The sequence below is a fragment of the Tripterygium wilfordii genome, chromosome 22 (genome assembly GCF_013401445.1).
Source record: "Tripterygium wilfordii isolate XIE 37 chromosome 22, ASM1340144v1, whole genome shotgun sequence".
Classification (NCBI taxonomy): Eukaryota; Viridiplantae; Streptophyta; class Magnoliopsida; order Celastrales; family Celastraceae; genus Tripterygium; species Tripterygium wilfordii.
This window is the reverse complement of record NC_052253.1, coordinates 6763366-6779318: the sequence shown is the minus strand read 5'-3', so window position 1 is coordinate 6779318 and position 15953 is coordinate 6763366. Positions and strand designations below refer to the sequence as shown.

The 15953-nt window shown below is 36.3% G+C and overlaps 1 protein-coding gene across 1 annotated transcript; it reads left to right on the top strand.

Annotated features, from left to right (window-relative positions):
* The first annotated feature begins 212 nt into the window (after nucleotides 1–212).
* LOC119991833 (prostaglandin reductase-3) lies at nucleotides 213–15891 on the top strand. Its single transcript, XM_038838317.1, has 18 exons — nucleotides 213–441; nucleotides 1156–1329; nucleotides 1640–1821; nucleotides 2480–2585; nucleotides 2707–2783; nucleotides 3491–3578; nucleotides 6075–6267; nucleotides 6996–7122; nucleotides 7976–8056; nucleotides 8195–8296; nucleotides 8426–8521; nucleotides 8662–8736; nucleotides 10397–10516; nucleotides 11986–12114; nucleotides 13689–13766; nucleotides 14314–14400; nucleotides 15447–15533; nucleotides 15624–15891. The coding sequence occupies exons 1-18, from the start codon at nucleotides 387–389 to the stop codon at nucleotides 15672–15674; spliced, it is 1908 nt and encodes a 635-aa protein (XP_038694245.1). The 5' UTR covers nucleotides 213–386; the 3' UTR covers nucleotides 15675–15891.
* The last annotated feature ends 62 nt before the right edge of the window (nucleotides 15892–15953 follow it).

Genomic DNA, 15953 nt, shown 5'->3' with positions numbered 1-15953 from the left:
AGACCCCCAAAATTTGATCCCCAAAAGTCCCCCAAATCTAAGTGACATTAAAATAACCATTGATTAAAAACACACATGTATGATCCACTTCACATCCAACACTCCACATTAAATAGAGGTATTTTGGGATCACTTTTTTGGGGTCTCAAGCATTATTCTTACGAATATTGGCCCTTAGAGTGCACAACATCAGCCGTTTCTGGACAGATAATCACAAAGACATTCCTGTCATTGACGTTATTGCCTTCTCCGCCCAAATTTTATATAAGGAAAAAAGTTTATATACTGTTGTTTGTTTCTGCTAATCTGCTACAAGTTTTGCACACAAATACAAAACTTCTTTCATATCTAAATCGATCGATTGAGAAGTGAAGAGAGAAGAAGAAATGGAGCTCAAACCAGGATTATCTGCTTTGGTCACTGGAGGTGCCTCTGGGATTGGTAAAACTCAATCCCCTAAATTATTGTTTCGTTTGAAATTTGTGTTTGGTATTTCCGTTTCGATCACTAATCGGTCGCTTCTAAGTTCCGTTGGAGACTATGGAGGAGGCAGTGAGCTTAAGGTTTCCAGTGATTTTTTTTTCTATTTAGCGAAATTTGTTAAGAGTGTTTGAAGATGCTGATCGACTGAAAGATTTTCTTCTGATGATCAAATTGAGATGTAGCGATTTCAAATGGAATGTTTTGAAGTACTAGAATCACGAGAAAGGGAGAAGGATAGTTATATATGACAGTGATGTTACAATTTTGCTTGGTGTGGCTAATTCTGGTTGTGTGTAAGCTATTCGTATGTGGAGTTCAAAGCTATTTGGAAATCTATAAGTGGATGTAGTAACCAGAACCAGGATTTGAATTGGAACTCGTGACTGCACAGCCTCTGTCATATGTTTTCTCTGATGGATGTGTTTGGCAATCCTTTGAATTGCTCCATTCCGATTCGTGGAGGCTTATTTTTTTACGAAATCAATATTTCTGAGTTGCACAACTGCAGAAAAATGCTGGCTCCCCTTTCCTAAAATAAAGCTACTGATGGTGATAAATATTATCTTACAGTTCCATTTTTTGTTTTCTTTTATAGCATTGGTAGAGCTATAGGGGTGCAACCTATTGAAAAATAAATGATTTTTAATCGCTTGATGCCTGCTAAACTTGTAGGGAAAGCTCTTAGCTTAGCTCTTGCAGCAAAGGGAATATTTGTGACAGTTGTTGATCTATCTGAAGAAAAAGGAAGGGAAGTTGCGTCCCTTGCTGAGAGAGAGAATGCCAAGTTCCATTTGAAGATGGATTTTCCATCTGCTATGTTCATCAGATGTGACGTGACAAAGACGGGTGAGTTATCTGATGTTTGGAGTAGATGAGGTTCGTACCATCTCATCAATAACCTTTTTATTCCATTATGGTTTAGATATTTTTGCAAGGCTAAGGATTCAGTAATCTATGCTTTTGTATCCAACTATCCATGTATCTTATTTATTTTATTTCCTTTGATTGTATCTGTCTCCTTCACCCAGCCCATTAAATTTGCTTAGTAGATAGTCAACTTTATAATTGTACTCATACTACAGAATATGAACTCATACCAAACAAAATAAACTGGTTCCCTTCAGATAGTTAAGTAGGTTTTTTCTGCACTGAACAGGAGATTTGGCTGCTGCTTTCCAGAAGCACTTGGCAACATATGGAGGGTTAGACATCTCTATTAATTGTGCTGGCATTGGTACTTCCATTCCATTTCAAACGGATCAAACTGATGGCAGTCATTCATGGAGGCATACCATAAATGTGAACCTGATAGCAATCATCGATTGCACTCGTCATGCGGTAAGCTTGAAGTTTGACCTGATTTGCTTCTTTTCTCCCATAACGCAGGGTGTTTCCTTGACACTGGCTATATTAGTGTGCTTGAAGCTTTTTGATGATTTTATCATTGTCAGGAAACAGCTTGATGAATGGGGATCAGAAAGTGTCCGCTTTGGCCTTTTAACGTGTTATTGGTCCTGTCAATGTGATTTAAATAAATTCTAACTGAACTCTTTCCATCAACTGTCTTTTATGGGGCATCAATTTAGACGCAGCCTCAATGTTTGCTATATGATTTCTGAAAATTCTATGCAACTTTCCTCATGTTAACCATTTGAAAAGTTGTTATAAACATTAATTCCTTATCATCACCACCATCATCATTATAATCGACATCGTGATAGTAAATACCTACGCTGCCCATTGATTAAGAACCTCTCTGTTTTTTAAGCAGAGTGATGGAAGTCTGCTTAGAAATGGAAAAATAACAAGTGACCTGTTGGAAGTTGAAATCTGCTAAACTCAACCCTGATAAATTGTCTCCCATCTTGCTACACACAGAAAAAATACTGATAAAGTTGGAGATACTGTTCATGGAAGAAATGTTTCTTGCAGATTTTTTGTTTGTTAAGTCATTTGTTGGTGGCAGTATTTAAAATTTTCCATGGTTTCTCAACAGATTAACTGTATGCAAGCTACCCGAAAACCTGGAGTGATTATAAATTTGGGGTCTTGTGCGGGTCTTTATCCAATGTATATGGACCCTATATACTCGGGCTCCAAAGGTTTTGTTCTGTGACACTATATCTTACTTATTCCTGCATGACACTCTTTTCACATAAAAAATCTTACTTACCATCTTATTTGTGTGACATCCGTATCCTGTAATTTGATTTGTTTGTGCAGGCGGTGTTGTTCTTTTTACTAGATCACTTGTTCCGTACAAACGGCAAGGTATTCGTATCAATGTGCTCTGCCCTGAGGTACGCCTCTGTTTTGAAATTACAACGATCTTCTTGGAATCATTTATACCTATGCTTTATGGATCTGTGTAGCTGGACATTGGATATGGTTTTCACAAAATATTCTACTCTCATTTGTTCTTCAGAATCTAAATCTTATTTGATTAAAAGTTTTGCTTAAGTTAGATTGCTTTCAATTTATATGTTGGCATTACATTTCAAGAGGGATGTAGGAGTGCTCTACATTATGCTTCTTTTTGCTAATTAGTTCATCACTCCCTAGGTGAAAAAATGTTTTCTATCCATGAATGATGTACTACAGTACAAGTCAATTTAGAATTCACTTGAAAGCTTAAATTCTTGCATGCAGTCACACCACTTGACGATGTTCTTACAGGATTCTTGAGCAGTTAATTAATAAGTGATTATAAAGGAGGATCCACTGGTATTAATCTCGAGACATTAATATCATGATTGTTTCAATATTTAATGTCTATATATACATTTTATTGAAAAGCTTCCCATTGATCTGTTGATGGTTTTTATATCAATCATCTCTTTATGTATTTTCTCATGCTGTTCATGATAACCAAAGCCTATTCAACAGTTTGACATGCACATGCATTCCTGACTTCACATGTGACTAGTTCTATTTTCAACTTTATTTCCTTTAAGGTGCAATGCAAAACAGCATATTAACTAAATTCATCAATGAAATTTTGGTGCAGTTTGTTCTGACTGAGATGGGCTTAAAAATAGATCCTGCATTCATTAATTTGACGGGGGGATTTGTGCCGATGGAAATGGTTGTGAAAGGTATGTCAAGTATCTTCTTTGCTCATGTCTTTCTTTACCCTTCTTTCCTGAGGCTTTTGACCTTTTAAGTGATGAGAGCATCCCGCAAAGCACAATGGTTTTACCTGTAAAATATATGACATTCAAGAATGTCTTGTGTGCAAATTAGTCTCGTTTGGAGGTATATTGTTAAATATATTTAGACGTCAAGTATCCCATGTTGAACCATGTCCATTTTAGATACTTTCAAATTTGAGAAACTTGTGTAAATATGACTTGCTTACATATGTGTTTCCAGAATGTTGTCTATGCTTTGTTTGAGACATGTCTTGGAATCCTAAGGTTTTTGAAAGTAGCAGGACATATAAAGTGTAAGTTTAGTAAAGGGCAAAGTGGAGACAATTAAAGCAGAGGCAAGAGAAATAGCAAAAATTTTCAAATATCTTGTAGGAGTGCAAGCTAGAGGTCACAGGTTCAAATATCTTGTCTGTCCTCGACCCCGCCCACTAGGGGAGCCTTGAGTACGAGTATTGTTTACCTTTTCTTTACCTTGGATCTATAATTCAGAATGATGAAGGGATCGAGGAGGTTGTGCCAAATAGAATTAAAGCTTGTTGAATGAAGTGGGGGAGTGAACTACAAGGTTTTGTGCAACTGAAGAAGATCATTGAGGTTACAAGGGAGATTCTATGGGTCTGCCATACGCCTCACAAGGATGTATGTTTCGGAATGGTGTGCAAATAAGAGGCAACTCGTCCAATTAGGGGCGGAGGCACTCTACTGCTAAGGGGGGCAATTGCCCCCCTTTGTTTTTTCAAAAATATCATTATACTATTGATATTTTCTATTTTGCCCCCCTTACTTTTTAAAAATACTCTATATAATATTCAATTTTCAATCTTGCTCCCGTTAAAAATATATTTTTTTTCAAATTCGTCTCATTAAACTTATTTTATTCCAATCCATTAAATTTATCCTTAAAACTACAAGGCCAAGGTCTAAACCCACTTTGACCTCTTGAGTCCCTAACGAGTGATATGTGAGTTTGTGACAGTGCTTGTAGCATGGTACATTCGAATTCGATTCAATCGGAGTATTTGAGTTAGCACTTATTTCCGTGGCGAAATAATATCACACTCAGTGACGGACGTATAGTATAGTCACTGGGGGCACGGGCCCCCAATGACCTGAAAAAAATTCCACTAGCTCTAGTAAGGGCTGATGTGGAGGCCCCCAGCCAGAAAAAGGAGAGGCCCCCAGTGGCATTAGCCCAATCCGTTAAACTATTATCTTAACTTACATATTCACCCAACCCTCCTATTCTCCTAACCCAAAAGCCCATCCAGACCTAGCCCACCATCAATACATCTCATTTCTTGCCAAACAATAAGTTATCGGGAAGTGTGCATACCTCTAGAGACCCTAGAAATTGGTCGTGAACAAGAGAGTGCTTACGGTATTCTTTTTAATTAATGTGATTATTTTGAATTATTATTAATGTGTTTTGTATTTGCGGTCTATATTTGTGAATCCTGAACCATAACATAAAGAACCCAAAAATAGATTAATATATATGTTCTTATTATTTTGGTGTATTGTTAATGTGTTTGCAGTCTATATTTGTGAATCGAGATCCCACACAAAAAACCCAAAAAAAAAATTCCAGGGGCGTTGCCCCGGACCCCCGTATCATTTTTGTGCCCTCAATGATGCCAATTCCTGGGTCCGCTCACTGATCACACTTTTTGAATTATTTAAAGAATTATTACATCTAGAAGGTCAAAGAATATCTGACTGAGAGAATGATATGTCTAGTGTTAACTCTTCTTCATACGTTGACTATAGAACAAGCATTTTCAATTATGAATCATGTTAAAAGAGCCCTCTGCAACAAAAAAAATCTATAATAGTCCTAAAAAAATTTCGGGGGCCAACTAACCTCTTAAATTTTTTGCCCCCTTTGTTTGGAATCCTGGCTCCGCCCCTGCATCCAATGAATGGGCATAGCACAAATGACAATGTTGATTATGTGTCAAAAAAAGTGAAAGAGAATAAAAAACAAGACTCTTCGATCTAGCATAGGGGTAGCTTTAATCGAAGATAAGTTGTGAAAATATGCTAAGATGGTTTTGGTCATGTACAACATAGAATATTAATGCGGTAGTGGGTGAGTTGAAAAAATCCAAGTAGAAATATTAAAAAGAGAAGAGGATAACCCAAATAGGCATGTATGGAAGTGATAAGGAGGGCATGAACTCTATAGGATTATTCGCGATTGTACTTTTGATCGGAATGAATGGCGAAGGAGAATTCAAGTGATGGGTTCTCACTAATATGAATTCCTATAGCCGGCCCAATATTGTTTGGGATAAAGGCTTTGGTGATATGAACAACTCTTGTAACGTATGAGTTTTTGGGTGAATATGTGTAAGTCAAAAATGTAATATTTATTTCTATTTGAACTCAAGTTTCATTTCAAATAGCAATTTTACTTGTTGAACCATCTACCACTTTTAGGTGCATTCGAGCTCATTACCAATGAGAGTAAAGCTGGGGCATGTTTATGGATTACAAATAGAAGAGGTATGGAGTATTGGCCCACTCCCGCAGAAGAAGCAAAATACTTGGTGCGTTTGTCAAGTTCTGGAAAAAGAGTCTCGTCAAGTGTCTACTACGAAGACATTCCAATTCCTCAGAGTTTTGAGAAAATGTGAGAGCATACTTCGAACTTCTTAACTTAATAACATTGTCGGTTATGCTTGCTATTTTTCATTTGGTTGGATTACCCGTTGTTTTCTCTGAGATACCAATAATTTCAATCTATAGAAGGAACTTAGCGGCATTGTTGCAATGAACTATAAAATGACGAATGAGTTATGAAAAAAATGACCTTTTCATGCATGAAGTATTGGCTTTATCGAGAATATATCTGAAGATTTTTTCTTGTCCTTAGAATGTGAACTCATTAATACCTCATAATATAATCCGATGTTTGCAAGTGCAGCAGTATCGAGTGAGGTCTACTGCTTGGTGAGTCTCATTCCCGGTTATCCTCTGTTTTGGGCCAAGAACGGTTGTTTTTGGTCACCGTTTTAAGTTCCAGTCTGTGTCACTGTCAGCAGATGCTAAAACGGTTGCTACGTCAGGTCTAAACTAGTAGTGCCTGTGAATAAAAAGTCTCTCTTAATATGCAATTGCACTTCAGTGCTTATTAGTCATCAAAATCTGACTAAGATAACCATACAAGCTCATACATACTTCATTATGTTTCTTGCCTCAACATTACTATTGAACTTATTAATCCTGATTTTTCTTTACAGAAAAAAGAATATTTATATAAAACCTATTTTCGGTTCACTTTAAGATTTCACTCTCAATTTTGAAATACAAAAGATATGCCTACTCATACTCTTGTTAATTTTTTGTCTTGCTCTGCAGAATTGTGCACACCTTGAGTCATAATTTTCGTGCTGCTACCTCCATAGTGCGCAGACCGTTGAAGTTGCCCATTGAATCTCGCCAAGTTCTGGTGAAAATAATTTATGCTGGCGTAAATGCTAGTGATGTAAGTTTACATCTCTCTCTAAAAGTTTGGTTTTAGGTTGGTTAGTCTCTTTCTTTGTAATTGAGACTCTTCGACAAATTTTGATTGTTCACATCTTATCTTCTTCAATTTCCAACCTCCATTGTTCAGCTGGGTGGCAAACTGCATAATGCAGTAATCCAAAAGATACTCAACCTGAAAGGAAAATGTGGAATTTACTAATTTCTGTGTTAGTAGTTGTTGTCTTTAGGGTAGAAGTGCTTCTGAGCTAAGCTTTCTAGTGTATTGTTTTCTGGAAAGGTACTCAACCTCATGGAAGTAAATTTGTGAATCGTACACTTTCCTTTGACATTGTTTCAAGGGCTATCTTGAAATCAAGACTATTAGGCTCTGTAGATTGTGCTATTTCTCATCAAACATTAGTGAGCTATTAGATCCAGCATCTTTCCCTTGCACTGAAAATGTCAGTCATCTTTGCTAATGGTGGAAGACTGGAATTACTCAGATAATAGAGCCTGTTTTCTATTATTTTTTATCATTATTATTATTATTGTTAGTGTGAGAGCCTGAGAGGAGACTCTCAACTATGTCCTAGTTCAAGCCCTAAGGAATAGGCTACCACTAGGCCAAGAGCTCCTTTTGCAGATAATGGAGTTTGTTGCAAAAATTATTTAGGTACGATTGTTGAGAAGGCCAGAAATGTTGGACTCTTTTTTTCTGTAATATTTTATTGTCATTTCTATTCTAGCTGCTATTTGTCATCAAATTGTACCTTTTCTTTTTCTGTTTTAAAAAACTTTATTTAGGTAATCTCGGTCCCTCCTGTATTTGCATGTGTATTTAGTATTTATTGACAAGGATGCGTTGTGCACAGGTGAATTTCAGCTCAGGCCGTTATTTTAGTGGAAGCAACCAAGATGTCTCATCCCTTCTTCCATTTGATACTGGTTTTGAGGTGTAGGAATCATTCTTAATTAACATAATGCCCTTTTATTGTCCTGATAGTGTGAGGTTACATATGCTGTTGGTGGTTGTTACAATTTATTGTTGGACATGATTTTTGAAGTGGTTCTTCCTCACTTTGATGTTGCAGGCAGTTGGGATAGTTGCAGCAGTGGGAGACTCTGTAAATGGCTTGAAAGTTGGTACTCCTGCTGCAGTCATGACTTATGGAGCTTATGCTGAATTCATAATGGTATAATATCTGGAAAAGAATTAATAGTGCAAAGTTTTGACTTTATAAGCTTGTAAATGCTTTAAAGTTTTTGCAGATTGTGATATCTATCGAATTTAAGATTATCAGTTTGATGTTGTTCATAATTAGGTTCCTTCAAAACACATACTTCCTGTTGCAAGGCCTGATCCAGAAGTTGTTGCAATGCTTACTTCAGGACTAACAGCATCAATTGCCCTAGAAAAGGTGGCATTATCAATACTGTCTCTCTCTCTCTCCCCATTTGTCTTCCTAACATTCATTAATCTTGTTTAAAACAAGTTCATTAATCTTACTTGGGAGCACAACTTGTTGAGAATTTCTTTTTGCCATCATGGAACTTATAGGCAGGACAGATGGAATCTGGAAAGGTTGTACTTGTTACTGCTGCAGCTGGTGGGACTGGTCAATTTGCAGTCCAGGTTGAATTTGATTTATGGGAATATATTCAATTACTCAAATTACCTTGTTGCGTACCCTTGTTATATCCATATTGATTTATTATACTATATTTACCTTTTATTTTGGTCTTTGGATAGGATTGATTCATTGAATTAATGGCCTTAGAAATTTTTTATGCAGACAACAAGAAACTCAATAGATAACCAATAAAGGCCAAAGGAATTTTAATATTATGTGCTCAAAAAGATATTATGGCCTCCCTTTGATGTAGGCTTATGGTGCTTAATAAAGACTTTCAAGTTAGCATTGAGGCTTGAGTCTTTAGTGAGACAACTTTACCACTTTACCAAGGGTTAAATGGTCCAAGAGTTTATTGAAAGGTACAATAGATTGTGTAAAATATCACTTCTCAAAATATTGTCTCTTAACGTTCTAATGAAACATACACTTTGTTAGAATATATATAAATGATGTGAAAAGCTTCAATCCAACAAGTTAACTTATTGGGTTGAATGATAAAGTAACTAATATTAACATGATATCAGAGCATGAGGTCTTGGGTTCAAACCTTAGCTTCCGCAATTTAAACCCCATTTTTGTTGTTGCCTCAAGTGTGGGCCTTTGTGTTTGCTTGTTGTTGCCCCAAGTGATGACCTTTGTGAGAGTAGCCCTAATGTTGGGCTTCGTTTGTTGTGCACGTGTTGGGCCGTAGCATTGTCCAACCCACACTTGAGTGAGAGTGTTAGAAATCTAGTTTATAAATATATTGTGTTTCCTTCCATCACTATGTCACTCGTTCTTCAAATATGTGAAATGTTCAGAGTGGGGGGTCGTCTTGTGCACAAGGGCAGAATTGTGCTTGCATGGGATTGAGTTGCAAGGTTTAGGCTGACTACATCTGCCCTTCTCTGATCCTGCAAACACTGCAGGACCCTTTATGGGAATTGTCTACCTACCTGATGCAATCAAACTTCAGAATAAATCTCAACATGAATCAAATGGTCTTGGAAATATGTGTAGATAAACAATACCATATAAAGACTACGATAACTGTTAGCAATCATTGTTTATTAAATAGTTGAATTGTTAACTGACAAACACAATGCTTTATGCCTCCTATTTCCTATAGTGCTTTACATATCTAATTACTTGATCCCTCATATTCACTTCTAGTGAAAGTTTGCTATAACTATTTGACTTTTCTGTCGTAAATCTTAAACTTAGTTCTGCCAGATGCCCTAACACCACAGATTTTCATAGGATCTTTATGCATTTAATTTTTCTGAGAAAATGAACGTGAGAAAAATAGATCTGTATAGCTATATATACATACTTATATATGTATATTTTATTAGAAAAGGTGTGGACCAGAGATGTGTTAACATGACTGAGGCGAATCGCACCAGAGATAATTTTTTAGTGTATGTGTGGCAGTTACGCTAACCTATTATTTGTGCACTCATAATATCTCAGGTGGGAAACTTTGCAAACCAAAAATCAATACATTTTATTTGCAATTGTTGCAGTTTATTTAACCACCATAATTTCATTTATCAGTTTTATTTTTATTCGTACTTATTTCCTTGTGATTGTGCTAATCCATGTTATCTACCTTAATCGTTTTTCAAATCATTTATTATTTTAAAGCTAATTTCTGACTACTAAGTGCTATACCTGCAGCTTGCGAAAATAGCAGGAAACACAGTTGTTGCAACTTGTGGAGGAGTTGAAAAGGCTCGACTTTTGAAAGAATTGGGAGTTGATAGAGTCATAGACTATAAAGCAGAAGATATTCAAACTGTAAGTTGATCAAACCATGCTTTTTTTTTTCATTGCAATTCCTATTTTACTAGGCTGAAGGATAATTCTGAACCTCGTGTAAAATGTTACATGGAAAGTCAACAAAAAATTGGATCTAGTATTGCCTGCTGTTGTTTTTCATCCAATGAATTTTGGTATCTAAGCCCGGATAAATGAGGAGGGTTGCGGTAGGTCGGCAGCCAGTGTAAAACTTTACCAAACATATGAACATGAGTCTAATGAAAATATCGTTGGGGTGTTCTCTACTTGAAAACAAACACGTGGATTCCCATTGATGTTCTCATAAGCTCATGTAGTTGACCCCAAACTTTTGGGATAAATGCTTTGATGATGATGATGATGATGAGATGATGAAGGCTTTTCCGAAATGATTACTTGGAATAGAGCCGGTCACATAGAACCCTAGATTATTTCTCATCTATAGAAGTTAATTCCGCATTGTTTGAAAATTTTCTGACTTAACCCGAAACCTTCAAAACTATATGATAATAAATTTCATCTAACCATGTTGTACGCTTGAGAGATTTCAAATGAAAATTTAGACTGGGTTGGTGTGTAGTGTACCTTTTGTCCAGAATGTAAAACTTCTTGTATGTCACTTGACCTAGTTAAAGTTGATGATTAAGACTAAACTTCTTGTGGTTTAATTTCTAAGTTAAGCAAAGAGGTAATAGTAGATAAAGTTTTGGTGTGCTTGATCTGACTGCAAAGTTATTTTGTCTCCTTAATACCATGGCTATCATAAGGTTTTATGCGACCGAAGGATTCCTTTAAGGTTGAAGGGAAAATTCTATAGGCCGGTTATACGATTCGTGATGATGTATGATTCTAAGTGTTGGGCTATTAAGAGACAACATATCCAAAAAATGCATGTAACAGAAATGCGATGCTTCATTGGATGTGTGGCCACACGAGAGAAGATAGGAATAATAAACGAGATTGTTAGATCTAAGGTAGGAGTAGCACCAATTGAAGATAAGTTGCGAGAAAACCGTTTAAGATGATACAGGTATGTACAATGTAGAGATAGCGGTACGGCGGTGAGGAGAATCGAGAGAATTTGTATAGGCGAAAGTAGGAAGTGAAGAGGAAGACCTAAAAAGATATGCCTTGAAGTAGTAAGAAAGAATATGAATTCTTTAAGAGTTGATAAAAGTATGATCCTAGATAGAAATGAATGGCATAAACGAATACACATAGTGGGTTCCCTTTTATTTTCTCATAGATTCATGTAGCCGACCCCAAATTTTTGGGATAAAGGCTTGGATGACGATGATGAATACCACGGCTATCATAGGTTTCAAGAAAAATCTTTTCTCTGCTTCATCGTATTTAGCCTCTGAAACCAGAGGTCTTCATCTCATTAATTTTGATTTATCCTAGTTTACCATGCAATCACATCAGGTGTCTATTGCTAATTTCTGGTTCTTCACTTTCAACTTCTCTAGGTTCTGAAAAAAGAATTTTCCAAAGGTGTTGACATCGTCTATGAATCTGTTGGTGGTGACATGTTTAATTTATGCTTGAATGCATTGGCACTTTATGGACGAATGATTGTGATTGGAATGATTTCTCAGGTTCGTGTTTTTCATTTTTAATTATTCCAATAAGCTTTGCATAATATCAGTTCTTCAGATACTACATTTGGTGAAAAGTGTGCCTATAACTTAGCTATTGTTCTTTCCTTCTAATCTTTTATTTCTACATCTCTTTTTGCATTTGATTTGTTATCCTCATCAAGGTGGTTGGACAAACTAAAATCTGATACATGCTACAGAATTTCTAAACATTTGTGAAAGTGAATCTTGGTAATCTCGAAGTACAAAAGGGTAAAGTAGATAAAACTCTAAAAGTCTAAATGCATTTTCTTTGAAATGGATTCTGACAACTGGTGGCAAAGCAAATTATGCATGGTGACTCAATTTCATTTATCTGATGCATTTACGTAAGAAAGATAAGGAGCAACGTGTGAATGCTTTACGGATCTATTTGCCTACATACACCTAGGCACGCGCTTGTGTATGCTTGAAAATTTAGGATATTCTGATTTGGTTTGGATATATAGGGATGCAATGTGGCTCTAAAGGGCGTAGATTGACCTTTATATTAATGGTCCAACACTTTTAAATTGTGTCTCTGTTATCACCATGAAAGTAGGATCTGCAATGTGTTACAGTGTCTTAGTTTCGCTCTTTCTTTCTTTTTTTTTCCTTTTTTTTTTTTGGTTTCTTTCATCAGGCAGCACTCTCCTGGTGCCCTGTAATATAGTTTATTTTTCACTCCTAAAAAGTGTAAACTACATTATTTGACAAGAGTTTTAGAGGGGACCTTTGCTTTTTACCTGAAATAAAGTTGTGTTCGCACATTTTAATATTGTTAATTCCCTTGAATATGTTTATTAAAAATAATTATAGTGTTATTGGCTAGCTACCAATAATTGTTTTGAGTTTTGAGGAAAGAAGGAAGGCCTCAATGAAAAATGATATTGCTTGGCTCTTTTGATGCTAATCACTAAGATCCTTGACAGTGTACATCCGTGGTTTCAAACTAAGTTTAGAATTCTTGGACATAAACTTTATAGTTCTGAGTTGTTTGCTTGCAAGAAGGAAAGCCAATGGGGAAACTGATCCTGCATCATTTCTGATTACTAATCTCTAAACTTGCCTGATGGTCTACATCCTTGGTCTCAAACCAAATTGACTTACTAAAGTCAGTTTCTCATTTGGTATGGCCAACATCTGTTTAGGCCTGATAGTTTACATTGCTTTTCTAATTAAAGCACTAAGAATTTTCCACAACAATAAGTGAAGTTTACTTCTTTATTGAATGTTCTCGCTGGTGGTTTCTCTTATGATTGTGTTCTAGTCAAAATGTTGGAAGTTAAATTCGGGTTGGCATTTGAGGAGTCAATTATTGGAGTAAGCGTTAATTCTCTCGACAGAGCTGAAAAGCATTTGAGGATCGTACTCCTCATCTTTTCAAGTATGGACTGATCTCAGTGAATTAACAAATTCTGCTTTTGTTGTTTTTAAAAGTCAAGAGTAGTGATTTTGGAACCAACTTATTGATGTCATCAATTTTATGCATGCAAGTAGTGAATTCTCGCTCTCCGTTTGTTTTCTCACAGCTTTTATTTTATATTTTGCATCAGTATCAAGGAGAGCATGGATGGAAACCTTTAGCTTATACTGGACTGTGTGAGAAGCTCTTAGCAAAAAGCCAAACCGTGGTATGTAATTGTCATATGATGACACTGATGCCCTGCTACCAATACTTGATTAAGCTACTGTATATTCCTTTCTGTTGTCATCTCACATTCTATCTTTTCGCTTTACCGGTGTTTTGGCTGAATTCCCCTCCTTTTGACCCAATAGAAAGTCCATAATTTGTTTAAAAAGATCTGCAGGAAAGTAATTGTGTCACCACTCATGCATTAGTGTTCTGGTTTGTATTACTTCTATTTCCTTTTCGAAGTTTCTTGGCATATGTATTTTTCTAATGGTCTTTAATAGAAATTATCATAGAGGTAAGTTCTTTCATTGGTTGCTGTTCTCTCCCACCCATGGTGTGTACAGTGTATCCATCGTCTTGAAATTAGCTCCTTAGGGGACCTTGTTCATGCATCCATCAGGGAATCTGGATATGCTTGCCTGTAATCATGGTTCATCCATTATATTCCTCGTACCAAAAGGAACATTGAACTGTATATAATTGATGAAGCAAATGATATCGACTCTGTAAGGTTTGGTTGTTTAAAGCATTTCATTTTTTCTCAGGCTGGTTTTTTCCTGATACAATATTCTCACTTATGGAAGGAACACCTTGATAGACTATATCATCTTTTCTCTATGGGACAGCTTAAGGTAATATGCCTATCCTATTTATGTGTGGTGTTATTAAGCCACCTATGTGGAGTGGAATTAATGCTGGTCATGTGATGCTTATATCTAAGCATATTCTGAACTTTTATTCTTCTTCTCCTTTTTCTTTGGGGGTGTGTGGTGTTTTGTTGGGGTGGGGGGGGATGAGATTGAGGGGCTTGGGGCATCTGTTAGTAGTTTGCGTCAATATGTGCATTTTCAGGGTTGATTTGTTGATTGGGATAAATAAGTGAGAGGTAGGGTTACTAATGTGTGTTATGGCATTCTTGTAGCATTCACCAAATAAAAATTGATTTTACCACTGGTAATATAATTTATCAACTTTAATTATCTGATTTTTCTTCTTGGGCTATTTTATCAAAAAAAAGTAAATATAATCGGTGGTTACCTGTTAGTGCCTTTGGTTTGGATTGAAGCTGTTTTCAGGGCACAGCAGGCAACATTGGTTCAAATTTCTCATTGGAGAAACAAAAGATTAGGCTAGCATTTGTCATTCTTTTCTCTTTTTTTCACAGGAATGGATTTTCAACTTCTTTAGCATTCTATTGCTAGGATCATTTTATTTTACCACTAATGTGACCAGGGAGGTTTCTTCTCCAATATGCAGATGGTGTCAACATAACCCCACCCCTCGGGTCAACAAGTTCTATAGAACTCGTAAAAAATTAGCAAGTTACATTCCGGGACTTGCCAACTTACTTGGGGAGAGTATAGGACCATTTCATGGTTACTCGTGATAATAAAAAAGAAAACTAGGAAAGTTTACTGGGTTTGGATTGACCATTTGAAATCTGAAGAACTTGCATGCGCACTAAATCAAACTTATATTAGCGCACACTCATCTGTCTACTTTAATGACTAGAAATTTGCTGGTGTGAAAGTCATCCTGTGAATGTGTTTTTTTTGGATCTTTTCTGAATGCTGACGGTCAAATTATTGTTTTCCATACTAACTTGCAACCAAATTTGTGGCCTCTTTAGACTTGAATGGATCACAATACCTCACCGTTCCGGTTCTATTGTTCATAGGTTGCCATAGACCCCAAAAAATTTGTGGGCCTCCAGGCCGTTCCAGATGCTGTTGAGTATCTTCATTCGGGTAAAAGTGCAGGCAAGGTATGTAAAACTGACTGCCCAGCCATGTTCTTACGTTGATCGACACTTTTTGGACTCTAATGCTTGTATAATTCACATTTGATTTGACAGGTGGTTGTCTGCATTGATCCAACTTTTGTTCCAAAAGCCTCAAAATTATAGGCAAGTATTGGTAAAAGTTACCTAACTGGATGTAATTCCCACCTTTAAACAAATAATAATGTTTGTGACAAATTGCGAGCACAAGCCTACAAATGCAATAAGATGACAATAAAAGGGAGCCATGTTCCTTTTTGGCTTTTTCAGTAAATGGATTCAATATGAATGTCTACTTCTTCATGTTTTGATCTATATTATATCTATAGGGTCTCCTTGCATATTTTATTTTTAGTGACTTTCTGCATCCTTGACTCATGCCACAAAAACAAATGACGCTTGTTA